The sequence below is a fragment of the Herpailurus yagouaroundi genome, unplaced genomic scaffold (genome assembly GCF_014898765.1).
Source record: "Herpailurus yagouaroundi ecotype Mexico unplaced genomic scaffold, PumYag 197, whole genome shotgun sequence".
Taxonomy (NCBI): Eukaryota; Metazoa; Chordata; class Mammalia; order Carnivora; family Felidae; genus Herpailurus; species Herpailurus yagouaroundi.
This window is the reverse complement of record NW_024412428.1, coordinates 10,367,180-10,384,141: the sequence shown is the minus strand read 5'-3', so window position 1 is coordinate 10,384,141 and position 16,962 is coordinate 10,367,180. Positions and strand designations below refer to the sequence as shown.

At 37.8% G+C, this 16,962-nt stretch overlaps 1 protein-coding gene across 1 annotated transcript in view; it reads right to left on the bottom strand.

Moving 5' to 3' along the window:
• Positions 1–16,962, bottom strand: part of RXFP2 (relaxin family peptide receptor 2) — a 242,618-nt gene that overhangs the window by 44,984 nt on the left and 180,672 nt on the right. The window contains exon 2 of the mRNA XM_040447939.1: positions 15,181–15,349. Coding sequence (XP_040303873.1) covers positions 15,181–15,349 — 169 coding nt within the window. The remainder of the gene's footprint in view (positions 1–15,180; positions 15,350–16,962) is intronic.

Here is a 16,962-nt window from a genome sequence, read left to right as displayed (position 1 = left end):
CAATTGCATTTCTCATAATTCCCCAGTTTGCATTCAAGAATGGCAGCTTCCTGAAGATATCCTCGGGGTATAAATTTTATGTGGAAGGAAAAGAAATAAATGAAATCTACTCCCTACCCCTTGCCCTCGGTATCCTAAATCCCTGTTATCCAAGTGCCTGGCACTTACTTCATGCTCAATAATTTTTTTAATGAAGAAATGAATTAATGGGTCACTTGGGAATAAAAAGAATTGTAAGAAGAGCCCCTTTCAAGATTTAAACTTCTCAAAATTGCAAGTTTATGTTTTTATCTTAATAACAAAAATGCGTTCAATCTTCCAAGCACTCCATCTATTATTTTTTCTGTCATATATAATTTAAAAAATAATTAAGAATCCCCGCTACATTTGGCACATCCTGAAAAAGAATCAATAGCCGTCTGGAGAAAGTGTATTCTGCCGTCTAGTCTTCCTGCCATCTGTGGAAGTGGAAAGAGATCGTTTTTATTGAAACTTAGGGATTACTAAAATGGAGGATGCCTACATAAAAGCTATGTTGATAGCTTCTGCAGCAATTTCTGTGGGACTCCTGCCAAACACACAGCTGAGGGGAGGTTCGAACATGTGAGAGAAAATTGCTCAGTGAGTGCTTCTTCTTTTCTCTTCTGGTCAATATTCTGGACATGTCTGTGCAAAGAGCTTTTTAAATGACTCCTTGATAGCCTTTCGAAGCCAACTGGACTGCTGTCCAAGGACATTTTTTTGCTGCCTGCCAACACCATCATTGTGTTATTGGGAAACAACAGGTGAAAATGCTTTTGTAGGTCCTCAGTTTAAGAATCCATGGAGGTGTGCAAGCCCCTCTTTGCTTTTTCTGATTTTTTGCCAACAGTAGTCCTGCATGAAGCTAAAGAAAGCCCTTATCCCCTCAGCCTAGTGTTCTGGCTGAGATTCTCTCCACACTAATGCCAGAGATGACAGCTCTACGATCCCCCCGGGGGGGGGGGGGAGTTGGCGGAGGGGACACAGAGGATCCTGGCCAACGGGACCATTTCCCAGAATGCACCACTCCTAGTGGATCTCAGTTCAGATGCAGATGAAGCCTCTGCCATTGACTAAAGAGCCAACTAGTCTTTAGTGTAAAGAGCGGCACCAGAAGAAACATTTTTTTAATGTGCAAAAAATGTTAACTGGTTGCCTGCTATATGCTAGGGCAACAGGTTAGACAATGCCCACTGCTACCTGGAGCTCGGGTGCCAGGATGTCTAAGAGGAGCAGCAGCTACATTTACAAGGCAGAGCAAAGGTGAATCCAACTCATTCACTGAATCCACCTTTTAGAAGCTCTCCTATTTCTGGGAAGAGTATGAGCATCACTAACAGCTCACCTTTGTGGGATGGATGATTTATTGTTTGTTTGCAAGTAACTAGTAAAGTCTTTCTAAAAAACTTTTATGTTAAGGTGAGTGGAGAGGAATTGGCCTCTTGTGTGGTGTTTTTTAAACTTAGAAATCTTATGCTGTTGTGCTTCTGTTTGGTTTCCCCCTGCCCCAACAGGATTGTGTGGCCATATCAATCAGTATGTGTAGGATTCAGATCCAATTTCATTCATACATTTACCCGCCTCCTTGTCATTTCAAAGATTGCTGCCTCAGCTGAATTTCTCTAGGGCCCTATTCTCTCTCATGTTCTTCTGGGACAAACCAACCATCTAAGGCCCTCAGGCCTGAGACGAATGTCCCTCAGGATCCCTCTCACAAATTTTCTGCAGAAACTATCACCCTATCTCCCTCTTCAGATGATTGTCCAATGTTTGAACAAACAGATTTGAGGAAACAATGCCAAACTAGCTGGAACAAGTATAGACTCAATACATGCTGATTTAAATTAGAAAACAAGAACTTCAAATTGTCAATATCATCATCAACAGGAATGGATTTCAGCCCCACGTTTCCCTTTGCTGGGTCCATTTAGGTGGATCAAAAACTGAATGCTGTGGCCCTTCATGGGTTATAAGAGATATAAGGTCACAAGGAACACTTCTACCCCCAAAACAACTGTGCTACCCACCAATAAACTGCCTAAATTTCACCTTTAGAGAGGAATTCCTTTAGGTTAAAATATTGTCTTTTATTATTTAAACAGCCACCTTGTTCTGTATGAGTTTGAGAGGCTATCTTCTTCCTAAAGAAACCTGCCTAGGCACAATGAACTCACAGAATGACCACTGTGGTGGGTAAAGGGAAGAGGAACATGGAAAAGGTGCTTGTGAAGGTGACACCTGTTGGGAACTTGACATAGGAAACGTAGAGAGGAGAGAAAACGCTCCATTTTCCCTTCTCCCCTCTCTCTTCTAATTCATCCCCAATTTGCTGACTACTCTGTGTCAAGGGACTTTCACCGGCTATTCTTCCTCTTGGTGGCAACTCTGCCAAATTCTAGTTCCATCAACTTACAGATTTCCCTACAGACAAGACTGCTGCATGTGCGTACCTGGGATGTGTTTCACACGACCATGGGACACCATTCAGCAGACTGTTGGTGTTGAGCCACATAAAAGCCACACCATCCTAGACTGAGGCCCTGGGTGCTTTTTCATGATGCGCGAAGGATAAAAGTCTCTTTTCCTGTCCATAGTGAAACTGTCCATCCGTGTTCTATATTCCATTTAATGTCATCTTCTCAGAATCTCTCCCCGTTAATTATTATCTCTGTCTCCTATATTTTAATATACTGTCTCTCCACTGGTTTTTATTTTATTTTTTTAACAATATTTCTAATGTTCATTTGTCCATTTGTTTTATTTTGGAGAGAGAGTGTGTATAAGCAGGGGGGAAAGGCAGAAGGGGCGAGAGAGAGAGAAAATCTTAAGCAGGTTCCATGCTCAGCACAGAGCCTGATGTGGGGCTCCCTCTCACGACCCGGGGTTCATGACCTGAGCCAAAATCAAGAGTCCAATGCTTAATCAACTGAGTCACCCAGGTGCCCCTCCACTGGTTTTTAAATTGATGTTAATTTTATTCAGTCATCTCTCATGTTCAAAACAAACAAAGAAACAAACCAATCAAGCAAGCAAGCAACCAACAAACCCATCAACCCAAATCCTACTATATCCACAGTGGAACTGAAATCCACTTTTCACTTCAAAATTAAATTCCCAAGAAAAATCAAATAAGGCAATGTCTCCACTTCCTCACCAGCCTTCCTTCAATCCACAGCATTTGGTTTTGGCCTTGCTGCTCTGCTGAAAGTCTCCCATCAGCACCATTAATGTCTTCTTTGTTACTAAATGCAGTAGGTATTTTATAGTCTTCATCTTACTTAATTTTTTTGTAGCATTTGATACAGCTTAACCACAGCCACCAAGTTGAAACCATTTTTCCCATGGCTTTGTGATGTCTCACTGCCCTGGTTTACTTCCTCTTCCATATTCTCTAAAGGTCCTCCCCCATCCCCCTCCCAATGCACTGGCTCCTTTTTGCTTTTTGTCAACACCCTAAAGATTACTGATAAACATTTGGTCAGAGATTCCTTAGACCACCAAATCAATTAAAGAATGTAGACGAACCTACAACAAGTTACTGATATTTTAGTTTGTCAAATAAGAAAAAACGTAAAAACCCTAAATTACTATGTATTATAAAATGATTTATTAGAAAAATACTATTTTACCATTAAAAACTACAGAAAACATATCACAGGAAAAAAGAAAGTCCTTTAAAAGGAATATACTTAGCTCTATGAAAAATATTTATGCTCCTGGACTGGTGAAACTTTCATTCCTGACAGCAGTGGCCCGGAACACAGTGTTTGGAACTGTGTGTGAGAAAATCAAATCTGGCAATGTTACCGGAATTCTTTAGAGAGCTTAGCCCTCTGGTCTATAACTCACAAATATTTTCTCCTGGTCTGCCATTCGTCATTAACTTTGCTTATGACAGGGACTCCAGAGATGGATCTATCAGGTTCTGACTTTAAAATAACTATGCAAACTAAAAATAGAAGGTAACTTGCTTGATTTAATAAAGGATATCTATAAAAGCCAACAGTATAGAATATGCTTGATGGTGGATTTTTGAAGGCTTTCCCTTTGAGATTGGGAACAGGATAGCAATGTCCACTATACCACATCTATTCAACATTGTACTGGGAGACTTAGCAAATGTAGTGAGACAAGGCAAGTAAATCAATGGTTTAAATATTGAAGGAGAAGAAATAAAACTGTCATCATTTATGAATAATATGAATGTGAACATAAAAATCCAAGATAATTAATTGTTAGGACTAGTAAATCTAGCAAGCTTTCTGAAAATCAAAGTCATTTCTGTATGTCAGCAACAAATGATTAGACAATAAAATTTAAAAAAATGCCTTTTACTATAGCATCAACAGTGTCACATATTTGGGAATAAATTTAACAACAATCTGCAAGACATTTATGCAAAGTATATAAAATTACTGAGTGACATTAAAAACTTAAATAAATGGAGACAATATTTTAAAGATGTTAATTCTTTCGCCTGATTGATCTACAGTTTCAAAGCAATTACAATAGAAATCCAGGAATGTGCATGTACAGTGTGTAGAAATGAATAAGTTGTTTCTAAAATGAGTAATATATTTCTAGAAGGACAAGAAGAGTCAGGTCAGTTTGGAAGAAGGAGAACAAGGCAAGAGAACTTATCTGTAAACTAAGACCTATTATGATGGTACAATAATTTGGGCAAAGAGTGAATATTGGGGCAAAGGGTGAATAACAGACCAGCCGAATGGAATAGAAACTTCAGAAAAAGACAGACAGATGTGAACATTAATTTACGAACAAGTAGCACTACAGAGCAGTGGTTGGGGATGGATACTTCTGGGTGAATTATATTTAAATACCCAAGGTAAAACGATAGAGTTTGTGGATGATAATATAGGAAAAAGTCTTTATGACTTTGGGATAGAGATCTTAAGGAGAATACAAAAAATAGAGAACAAAAACATTAATCATATAGGAAAGAGCTAAATTAGGTTATATTAAAATTAATAAGTTCCATTGAAAAAAAAAGAAAAAGGAAACCATTAAGAAAGTGTAAAGGCAAACTACAGAGTAGAAGATGTCTCAGAAACAACAGAAGTTGGCAAAGATGTGGAGACAAGGGAACACTTTTGCACTGCTTGTGGGAATGCAAACTGGTGCAGCCACTCTGGAGACTTTTGATGAACGGCTGTTCATCAAAAAATTAAAAATAGAACTACCCTGCAACCCAGCAATTGCACTACTAGGTATTTACCCAAAGGATACAAAAATGCTGATTCAAAGAGGCACATGCACACCAATGTTTATAGCAGCACCACCAACGAAAGCCAAATTATGGAAAGAGCCCAAATGTCCATGGATAAAGAAGGATGTGGTATATATACACACACACAATGGAATATTACTCAGCAATCAAATAGAATGAAATCTTGCCATTGGAAACGTATTATTCTAAGCGAAGTAAGTCATCAGAGAAAGATAAATTTCACAGATTTCACTCCTATGTGGAATTTAAGAAGCAAAACAAATGAACATAGGGAAAGGGAAGGAAAAATAAGATAAAAACAGGGAGACAGACAAACCATAAGAGACTTTTAAATGTAGAGAACAAACTGAGGGGTTGCTGGCAGGGTGTTGGGTGGGTATGGGCTAAATGGGTGATGGAGATTAAGGAGTACACTTGTTGGGATGAGCACTGAGTGTTATATATAAGTGATTAATCACTAAATTCCACTCCTGAAACAATTACTGCACTATATGTTAACTAGCTTGGATTTAAATAAACCTTAAAAGACATTTTTTAATTAAGAAAAAAAGAAAGTTTAAAGGCAAGCTCCAGAGTAGAAGATGTTTCAGAAAGTTTATAATTAGAATATGTGTGTGAGTGCGTGCATGTGTGCGTGAGAGTGTGTGTGTGTGTGTGTGTGTGTGTGTGTGTGGAGGGGAGCGGGGGGAGAGAGGTCCTACAAAATAATGAGGACAATATGAACAATAAATAGAAAATGAACAAGAGACTGAACAGACACATAGCAAAAGCAGATATACCAATGGCCAAAAACACATTTGAAAAGATATTTGCAGGGAAATTAGTTAGCAGGGAAATTAGTTAGCAGGGAAATGCAAATTAAAACTACAAGTAATATTACTACAGGTTACCAGTATGGCTATAATTAAAAAAAAACAAACTATTGGGGCGCCTGGGTGGCTCAGTTGGATAAGCATGGGACTCTTGATTTTGGCTCGGTTCATGATCTTGAGGTTGTGAGATCAAGCCCGGTACGGGGCTCTGCACTGCGCATGGAGCCTGCTTGGGATTCTCTCCTTCTCTCTCTCTGATCCTCCCTCCCCCAAATAAATAAATAAACCTAAAAAAACACAACACCATCATAAACTATTTGGTGAGGATGTGAAGCTGTGCAAACTCTCACACACTAGTAGGGTGCTCCTTGGAGCTACTGCTTTGGGAAGCCCTTTGGCATTGTCTGGTAAAGTCGAAGCCTTAAAAACCTGACGAGTCTGCAGTTTTACTTGTAGGCTTGTGCCCACAGAAATGCACGCACATGTGCACCAAGAGACTCAGACAAGAATATTCACGGAAGCATTCTTCGTAACAGCCCCAAACTGGAAACCACCCAACCATCCTTGACAAATAAGATAGATAAAAAGTATGGCGTATTTATCGGCGGCATACAATAGAGTTCTGCAAATGAGCAAACTAAATCATTCAAAGCGGTTTCAGATCAAGCACAGGCAGAGAACGCTTCTCCTTTACTTTTTAGAATTGCTGTCTACTGTGTCAGGAACACGCTCCTGACGGCCCTGACTTCTGTGGTAATAAGACACGGAGGCCTTTTCCTTCAGCCTGTGCTGTTCTCTGCCTCTGAAATGCCATTTCTCTCCTGGTTCACTTCCTCACTCTTCACACCCGTTACGAAAGTCATTTCTGTGAGAACTTTCAGGATCCCCTCCAAAGTTGTTCTGAAGTATGAGCCTTCCCAAAGCATCTTACGCATATCCCTATTGTAGTATTTATGACATTTTATGATTATAAAATATAACACATATTTTTATATCTATATTATATATAGGTATATATTATATATCTCTAATAAAGTGTATATATATATATATATATATACACTTTATTATAGATATCTTCCTTTATCCCGTAGTATATTGTGCCCCTCTTATGGAGAGGAACTTACTTTACCAGTTTTGATTCTCTCACTGCCTAACAAAGTTTTCAGTTTTTAGCACATACTATATGCCTCAAAATTGCTATGCAAACTGAATTATCATTTTCAGGGGCGGCCATGTTGTTTCCATAACTGGACTACATATCCCTAAATTCCTGTATGTGGGGTGGGGGGCACATAGCTACTTCATGTCAGAAGTGTAGGCCAAACTTGAGTGTACATGTTCATATGCCATCCATGTGGGTTAGGCGCATGTAGAAGCTTTATGTTCATTTCTCTTTTCTCATTTATCTAATATCAATACTTCAGGGGGTTTTTCATGTTGGCATTTTTGCTTAAAGTTACCTACCATGGAAGAGGAGACATGGTCCGGTGTCTCCTAATTTCCAGGTAGATTCTATGTATGTTGGGGTAAGGTGGTCCACATTGGCTTATTACAGTATATGCTCTACGTCTGGGAATCAGGTTATAGTACGAGTAATTTCCTCATGCTTTGTTCTTTACAAAACTCTTGCAATTCACTCAGACAATGGACAAAAATCACACTGCATTTGCAAAACCCTGTGCTCTTAGGGCAACTTACTTTTCCAAGTAGATAATTTTAGCATTAGAGTAAGAGTGGCATTTGTAAGTGGGGAATGGGAAACAGCCATAAAGGAATGGTTTCTGAACGAGGAAACAGAGTTTTTCACTAACACTCAGCATGGATTATCCTTTTCTTAACTGTAAGTTTACCTAAAGACTCTCTCATCTCACTCCCACACAGAAGTTAAGACTTTGGAGGGAATATCTTTGCAGTGGCCCTCAAAAGAAGAATGGAAGTGAATCCATATCTTATGAATTTCTTATATTTCATGAATTTACATGAAAGAAAATTAAGAGTACAAATATCTACAATAATAAATATACTATTTTTAGCCTATCTGGTTGAGAAAGAAAATCTCAGGCAAATGTGTGACTAAGACAGAAGTGTGCCTGGGTGGCTCAGTCAGTTGAGCGTGCATCTTCAGCTCAGGTCATGATCTTACAGTTCAGGAGTTCGAGCCCCACATCCGGCTCGCTGCTGTCAGCGTGGAACCCGCTTCAGATCTTCTGTCTCCCTTTCCCTGCCCCGCCCCTGCTTGTGCGCGCTCTCTCTCTCTTTCAAAAATAAACACTTACAAAAAACCCGGAGAGGTGGGTGAAACGAGCGGAGGAAGGGAGTGAGGAGAGGTCCCTAAAATAGCACTCTTGTCCTCCTACAGGCAAATGACTAGCCCAGTGTCCACTGGCTGGACGTGGATAATGAAAGCCAGGTGACGAATGAGAAAGAGGATCTTACTCTAAATCAGAAGAGATGTCTCCCTAGCCACTTGTATCATAGGTTTAGGGTTTCTTTCAAAAAAAAAAAAAAAAAAAAAAAGGAGTGGTAACATTGACTACTTTACAGCTAAACTTGCATATTAATTATACTTTCTTGAATCATACTATCCATTAAGAGGCTGTGTATTGATAATTAGACAACATATGTTCCGCTATTCCCTTGCCAAATATTTAACTGGTTCTTATCATCCTCAAAATGAAAAAAAATTCAGGTTGAATTAATATGTAAAATAATGCAGGTAAGCCCAATGAACATCCTGATATGAACAAAGAATTAGCAAGGAATGAGCATATCTTATAGGAGAAAAGCCTACTTATATTTTGATGTACTAATGTAATATCAGTGTTTCCAGAGATGCGATCCATAGGGCAGGTTTATCAGAACACCTGGGTTGCTTCTATACTGCGCAGAGCCCTGTGGCCCAGCCTAGATCTTTTGAATCTACTGGGGGTGGCATCCTAGAATCTAGTTCTTTAACGTCATCACAAATGGTTCTTAGACACCAATAATCACACCAATATGGCTGAGGCTAAGGGGTTATTTGGTATGTTGAGGGCCAAAGGCCAGTGAGGATAAGGCAGTGACTTGAACACAGTTCCGCTGATCCTAAATCTAGCATCCTTGCCACACTCTGCTGCCTCCCCTCCCCGAGTCCCTTACACCTGTATGGCACTTCCCTTCGCAACTCCAAATCTCCGGTGTGTGGCCACTCGGGTCCGACGTCTGATAAAGCGAAATCTGAAGAATGAAACTACCTTCTTCTCTGAGCTTCTGCATCAAGGTTGTGAGCAAGTTCCGAATACGCTCCCCACAACACACTCTTCTCCATAGACACAAAAAACATGGGTATCATGTTTCTTCATGAAAACGTCAAGCTCATAGCAGAGAGAACTCTCCACAGTACGCGAAGAGAGAAAAAGTCACTGGAGTGAGAGGAGCTAGCCCCCCAAGGTGGGCAGGGAGCTGGGACTGGTTGAGCATGAGGATTGGGCACCAAGCCCATCTGTGAAAGCCCAGCCAGCAGCTGTGTGAACCTGCAGACGCGTGTGCTGGGACTGAGCCCCAGACGATGAGTGTAAATGGCTCTGTCTGACCCCCCAAGGTTGTGGACCGGATATCACCCTGCCCATGTCAGCAGTGGAAGCGGCAGTGGTGCCTTGCAAACCAGACATGAGATTTGGAACTGGGTCACCCACGAGGTAAAAATCGCTGAAACCTGAACATAAACCCCGGCTCAGACCTGAACACTTCCATGGGCTACATTGCAGCAATTCTGAGATCCCTCAAAGGCAGAGGTGTGCAGGGGAAAAAAATCCCTCTGACTTTAAGAAAGTGTGCAGGGCTCCAAAAAAAAAAAAAAAGGGGAGAATTCATACCTGGGGAATTAGATGATAGTGCTTTAAAAAGCGGTTTAAATCTGTATTTATTTTCCAAAGAAATAATGGGAGGAATAATTTCATGAAGTAAGAAGGGAAGTTTATAAAACCAGAACAGACAGATTTAAATGCAGTTGGAATTATTGGAATGGAAAATATAGTCACCAACATTTAAAAAATATCTGAACGAATTGAATAAAAAATGAACCAGAACCACAGAAAGGGAGAATTCGTTAAAATAATCTCTCTCTTTCTCTCTCATCGAACACTTATTTTGGTAATACAAAACTTCCCTGAGCAAAGAAAGTAGTCATATACCACTGGTGAGAAAAATGTTGGCCAGACAGCTGGTAATCTGAATAGGGTGATGGCTAGTATAGATCTATAACGCCTTAACAGAAACCGTTTGGAGAAATGTATTCCAGAATTTATCATTTGTTTTGGTTCAGAAAGTTAAATAATACTTAGGCTATAAATGACATAATATTCTCTGCTGGGTCTAGGGCAAAATCACATGAGCAAACACATTAATATCTATGTATATATCACAACATATGACATTTTGCAGTAAATTTATAAGTGAAGACCTTAAATAGTTTCTGGTAAATTCTAACCACATTTATTTTTGGCAAAAGAGTTCAAACTCTCAGTTTTTGGAGCTCTCTGCATTTCAGAATTGTGGAGAAATCACCATGGACCTCCAAAACGAGTGCAAGGTGGGGTTGAAGTTATAACAAGATATAGTACATGTTTGCTTGTGTTTGAACACATGTTCTAGCAATCTGAGCAACAGAAATGATGACTGCTGGCCAGGCCGGGAGACGCTGGGGCTAGACACAAATAACAGAAAGGGGACCAGGGTCTCAAGAGGAACAAGACAGATACAAGAAGACCTGGAGAGGAAGCTCAAGAATGACAAGAGGCCATCAAAGGTGAGGAATACCTGGGAAAGGAGGAAACCGAGGGGCAGTTGGATTCCAAGGGGAAATGACAAGGCGGATGCTAACGGTCAAAGTGGAGCAGATATGGGAATTAGGGAGCATGAAATGGGAAAAGCATGAAGCTTGAGTTGGAGAAGGTAAGCACTCAAAGAGTAAGAGAGTTGAAAAGTGGAGGCAAGGGGGCGCCTGGGTGGCGCAGTCGGTTAAGCGTGCGACTTCAGCCAGGTCACGATCTCGCGGTCCGTGAGTTCGAGCCCCGCGTCAGGCTCTGGGCTGATGGCTCAGAGCCTGGAGCCTGTTTCCGATTCTGTGTCTCCCTCTCTCTCTGCCCCTCCCCCGTTCATGCTCTGTCTCTCTCTGTCCCAAAAATAAAAAAACGTTTAAAAAAAAAAAAAAAAAAAGAAAAGTGGAGGCAGGAAGACAAGACAGAAGAGGTCTCAGAGGCCAGGAAACCTGGAAAAGACCACAGTGAGGAGGTAAGAGGGAGAAACAGCAGCCAGAGAGGCCAGGAGGGCGTCTGAGACAGATGTGTGCAAAGGGGAGGAGAAGAAGGAGTTAAGTGTGTCAGGAGATGAATCTAAGAAAGGAGCACCGGTGGGGGTGGGTGGGTGGGGGACTCAGGGGGAAGAGAGAGGCCTAAAGAGGAAAAGAGGTAAGGATGGAAGCCAGAAGACTGCAAAGGAAGAGTAACCTAAGACAAGTGGTCTACCCTTTTATCAATCTCACTGAATTTATTTAAAGGCTTTTTACTTGGTAATAAAGTTAATTCTTCTACTGCAATTCCTTTCTTATCTTACAACATTCAAAAGTTTATCGAACCACACGAGCATTAAAGCAACCATTTCATTTTGATTTGGGAGCACGTTCCGAGGTATTGAACACAGTTGAAATTACTGCAAGCTTAATTTTAAAAGGATTTTTACATGTTTATTTATTTTTGAGAGAGGGAGAGAGAGAGAGAGAGCGCACAAGACAGGGAGGGGCAGAGAGAGGGGGGAACAGAGGATCCGAAGCAAGTTCAGCTGTCAGCTTGGGGCCTGAACTCACGAACCATGAGATCATGACCTAAGCCCAAGGCAGATGGCTTAAGTGACTGAGCAACCCAGGCACCCAGCAAACTTTGTTTTTATCCAGATGTACTCAATGATTGGAAGTGTGGGGTGAGAAATTGATGTGTGTGAATAAAGCAGAGAAGACAGGTGTATTTTTTGTTTTCAGATAATTCCCTACTATTTCTCATGTAAAACAAGCACATTAATTTTTTCTGATAAATGTTAAGTTATATGTTTACCAAACAAGTAATAGGTTCTTAAACGTATATATTTAAGATATACATACGTTCCTAAAAATGCTGTGCATTTATCATTATATAATTATGGACACAAAAACTATTCTAATTAGTTGAATTTTTTTCAGGCTACAATTTTCTAGGACAAAAGTGTGGCATTTTTCAAAACTAACTGATTTGAAGGCAAACCAATTTTGTCTCTAAAATTCAGGCGACAGCCAATTTTGTTAGTTCAAGTAAGAGTCCTTAAAACTCTTGATATACCTGGTCATATTTATTTACAATAAGATAAACAAATGAATAAACATCTGTTGCAAGATGTATTTGGTTAGTGCCTTTAGAGAGAACACATCTCAAATAGCTTTCGCTTCTGGTTTTCTGATATTTTCTGTCTTCCTCACAGAGGGCTCCATTCAGGTAAGTTTCTTTTTCATTAGTGGTGCCCATGTAGCCTCTCTGTATGGCTGGTCTGCAATATAATTGATTTTCACAGCTACCAGCAGCATGATGTAATTGTGTGAAACTAAAATTTAGTTGGAAAACCTTTTCTCAAGTGACAGCAACCAATTAGAAGCGACATTTCTTAGAAAAAGGAGCATCCAACGCGAGCTTTGAACTTGTCCATTAGGGGGCAGTCAAATACTGTTCACTTCAAAATATTAGGCCCCTGTTTTCAATGACTTCATTTTTTGAAGGTTAGCAAATTTTTTGAGTAGCTAGCAACCTAGAGTTACCCAGTAGCATTGTGGGCACTTTATGCTTTTAATTTCCCATATAAACCCATGTTTTCGGTTTGTAATATTATCCGTAATTAATCCACAAAAAACTTGTTGGGGAGGAGGTGGCTTGAGTCTGATTAACAAGGATACCCAGTGAATAAATTGATGATAAAATACATGTACAAAGTTACAATAAGATATGTTATCTTTACTAATCAGTTAATGTCTGTAGCTTGTTAGCCAATATCACTAATGCCTTAGACACTCAAGGGTGATGATGGCCAGAAGAGAAAAGGTAAAACATAATGTCTGCCTTTTCCTTTTGTTTAGGTCTGACCTAAAAAATTATGACAAATATTTATGTAAATTTAAGAAGCAATCTGTGCTCTTACATAATTCCGGATGACTTTTCTTTATTATAGCCGAACTACTTTAACTGTCTATAATTTTATTGTGAAAAACTTCCACTAATTATATAGCAACTGATTATTATCTTTATAAATAGGAATAAGATATCAAAGGATTAACATGTCTAGCTTTGAAAATAATGTTAAAAAGAAAGGGTTAAATTAGCAATTGAAATGAAAGGTAACTTGGAAAATAAAAATTTCCAAGGAATTACAATGAAAATATTTGTCAGGTTGGACTGTGGATCTGAAACATGGCATTTGCTTAGAAATAAACCAAAATCATCTGTTTAAAATTTCTTTCCTTTCTTTTTTAGTTTAAAGAACACCATTACATTATGGTAAATCTTAAAACACTGTTTCAGTAATAGATGTTTTTCATCTCATAAAAATTTTGTTCACAAAGTCAATTAAATGTATTACCACAAGCAATACTATACTTTATATTTTATACATATCCTTTATACCATATATATTTTATACCATATATTTTATTAAAACTGGTTAACTATATTGCAATTCCTGTACAGTAAGGAATTAAGGGTACAGATTACCTCTACAAAGTGTATTGTATCCAAGAACCTTCTTTTTAACTTTTATTCTTAAAAATCATATAAAATTTAATATTACAGATATGCATAGGATATAAATTGAAGGAAGACCCTAAATCAAAGAAATAGACTGCTCTCCACAAACATATTTCATGTCAAGTGAGTTCATATATTCCTTGTCTTTAAGAAACACATAAGGCAACACTTAAATGATAACTTAAATTTTTATGTAAAGGAGATTAAAATGCAAAATAAAAATCATGCTAACTGTATTAGGATAATACTTCAAAATAATCTGAAGAAAATTTTAGTATTTCAAGTTCAAACTGAAATTGAAATACTTTAAAAATCTTCTATTTGTTAGAAGTTTGTAAATAATTGTTCATAAATAACTGCATTTTATTTCAAGATTAAAAATACTCAATTGAGTTCATTTAATGAAAACTGAGTATTTTAGAAACCTAAAACCAATTTCTCAGAAAACAAAAATAATTTCAAATTCTAACTCTTATTCTCAGAAGTTTATCAAAATTCTTTAAGAAAGACTAGGAACTTAGACACATTTTGAATAATAATAAACCCAACATGCTTTGGATATAATAAATAGATACAAGTGTACAAGCTCACAATAAAACAAGGGTATATTTTTCTTTAAAACCAGGTGAATATTAATTTTTTTCCTAAGAAAAATGCCAAGTTATAAATATGGATGAAATAAAAATGTTTAAAATCAAACCAGTAAGGAGAGTCCTTTTGTACATTTTTAATGATTTTATTTTACATAGGTTTGCTCTAAGGGAGAGATTCTGATTTTTAGATTTGTGGCTTTTTCTTTTCCTTCTTTCTTTCTTTGTTTCTTTTTCTTTTCTTTTTTTTTTTTTTTTGGGGGGGGCAGTTCTCAGTTCAGCTATGTTAACAACGAAACATAGCAACTAACAATTACATACATTTTATGAAGATATTTCAACAGGTTGAAATTTCATAAGGCAAAATTTTAATTTTTTAATTTGTCATGCTTTTTTTTTTTTTTTTACAAATACTAAGAACTATTTTCGCCATTATAATTGATATATTCCACATTGGTTTTAGAAAATGTTTTACCTACAATTTTAATAACATACAAAAGCATGTTCCCATGAAAAATTTGTTGCTGCTAAAAATTGCTAGGATGGGACTACAAGCAATTAGTGGTGATGACAATGACAACGTAAACTGGATGTCTGTTTCTCAAACGCTGCAATGAGTCTATTATAAATATGCTAGAACTAAATAGAAATAGCCTATTTTCTATTCTTTTGGAATTGCACTCATTTAAGCGAGAAAGTAGCAGACTTACCTTTGACATCTATCAGGATGATGAAATGAAGTAGAAGGAACATTGCAATCAGTCTGAGGCTGAAGAGATGTTTAATACCAGAAAAATAACAATAGGTTTTCAGCAATTGAAGTATTAGATGTATCCTCCTTATACCTCTGAAGGAGTTCTGACATAGTAACTTCGGTGCCTCCCATGTGTCTGAGCATGCTCAGAGCTAGAACCTTACTGGCATTGAGGGGAGAAGGTCTTGTCACTCTGCAGCCTATCTTTTTTGCTCTTTCTTTTTTGTTTCATATTATTTTAAATCTGCGGTTGTATTCTTGGTCGTTATTTCTTTATAGTATGGACAGAGAGACATAAATAAGACTTGGGCATTATTAGATGAGAAACATTGTTTTAAATCACTTAAAATTTGTTTCCCTTCAAAGCATGTAGTGCAATTTGCTCTTACTTAAAATCTAAACATACACAGTTCTTGCATATGAAGGGATGGAGATTTACAGTGAAAAGGTGATGAAACTCCTTACAAGCATATTTTTAATGCAAGAAGCAAGTGACAAAAAGCTACTTACTGACAAATACATGAAGAACACCTATTCAAACGCTTTTCAATGTTTTCAAATAACATACAGAAAGATAGTAATAATGAAAATATATGGCCTTGGGTTTAATAGTTATTGTAAAACATTTACACAATGTTTTAAGCATTTACTTACTCTGTAACCATATTCTTTTTTTAAAGTGGATAATTTTAGTGGATAATTTTAAAGTGGATAATTTTGCTTTCAATGCTGTGTTGCATGCCTATCAGAAAACATGAATTACAGTTTAGTTCTTACATCCTGAAAGTGGCTTCTAAGACAGCACAGTTAGTGCAAATTCAAGTATAGGAAGGGACTTTTGGTTGATCCTCGCATAATCAGAAAGATTTCTACAAAACTTCAGTGTAGAATTTTGTTGTCAGTGTTTCACTGACTAGGAAATGCCTATGTAGACATATATAAAACAGCTTGTAGTCCTAATTTGGATGGAGGATTTTGTAAGTGAATGATAGGGATTCTCTTACATGTCGTTATTAATCGTGTCATTAACAACGCTGTTTGAAAAACTGTCCAGTGATGGCTGGCCATTGTGGTCACTCATCATAAGAGACAGAGTTTTCATTGTTCTTTCTTTCTTTCTTTCTTTCTTTCTTTCTTTCTTTCTTTCTTTCTTTCTTTCTTTCCAGGCTTTGATAGAATAAGGATTCAAAAGGGATTTGAAAGGGAAAATATTTTATCAATCACATGACGTGTTAGTTCTTTCTCTTTTAAGAAGTGAGCTAAATTCTCCAGATACGTTTAAATGTGTTTGTTCTCCTCTTATTTTTCAAACCAAGAAAGCAACAAAGAGAATCAAGCATTAGATGAGAAGAAAAATTTCAAAATCTTTCCTTACGTTTCAGGCACCTTTTTTCTTCACTAACCTCGAGGACTTTTTAAATAAAAATTGCCTTACTTCACTTAAAAAAATCAGGGGGATCACTTTTTCTTCTATTTTGTGTTCTGCCATCAAGAGGATGGTTGATAGTTTCTGGTATTGAAACTTTGGGCATGAATTTTTAAGTGCAAGTAAATGCCATGAATTGCCCGTCACAAATCTATTTGAAATTTAAATATATAGTCCATGAAAATACAATTTTTAGAGCAAGAATTGTCAAGATTTCAAAGAAATTACCAGACTTACTCATGAAAGAAGTAGAGTTTAATTGCTAAAGAGTTGAATCATCATCCCTTTGTGTTAGGCTTTTCAGAGTTAATC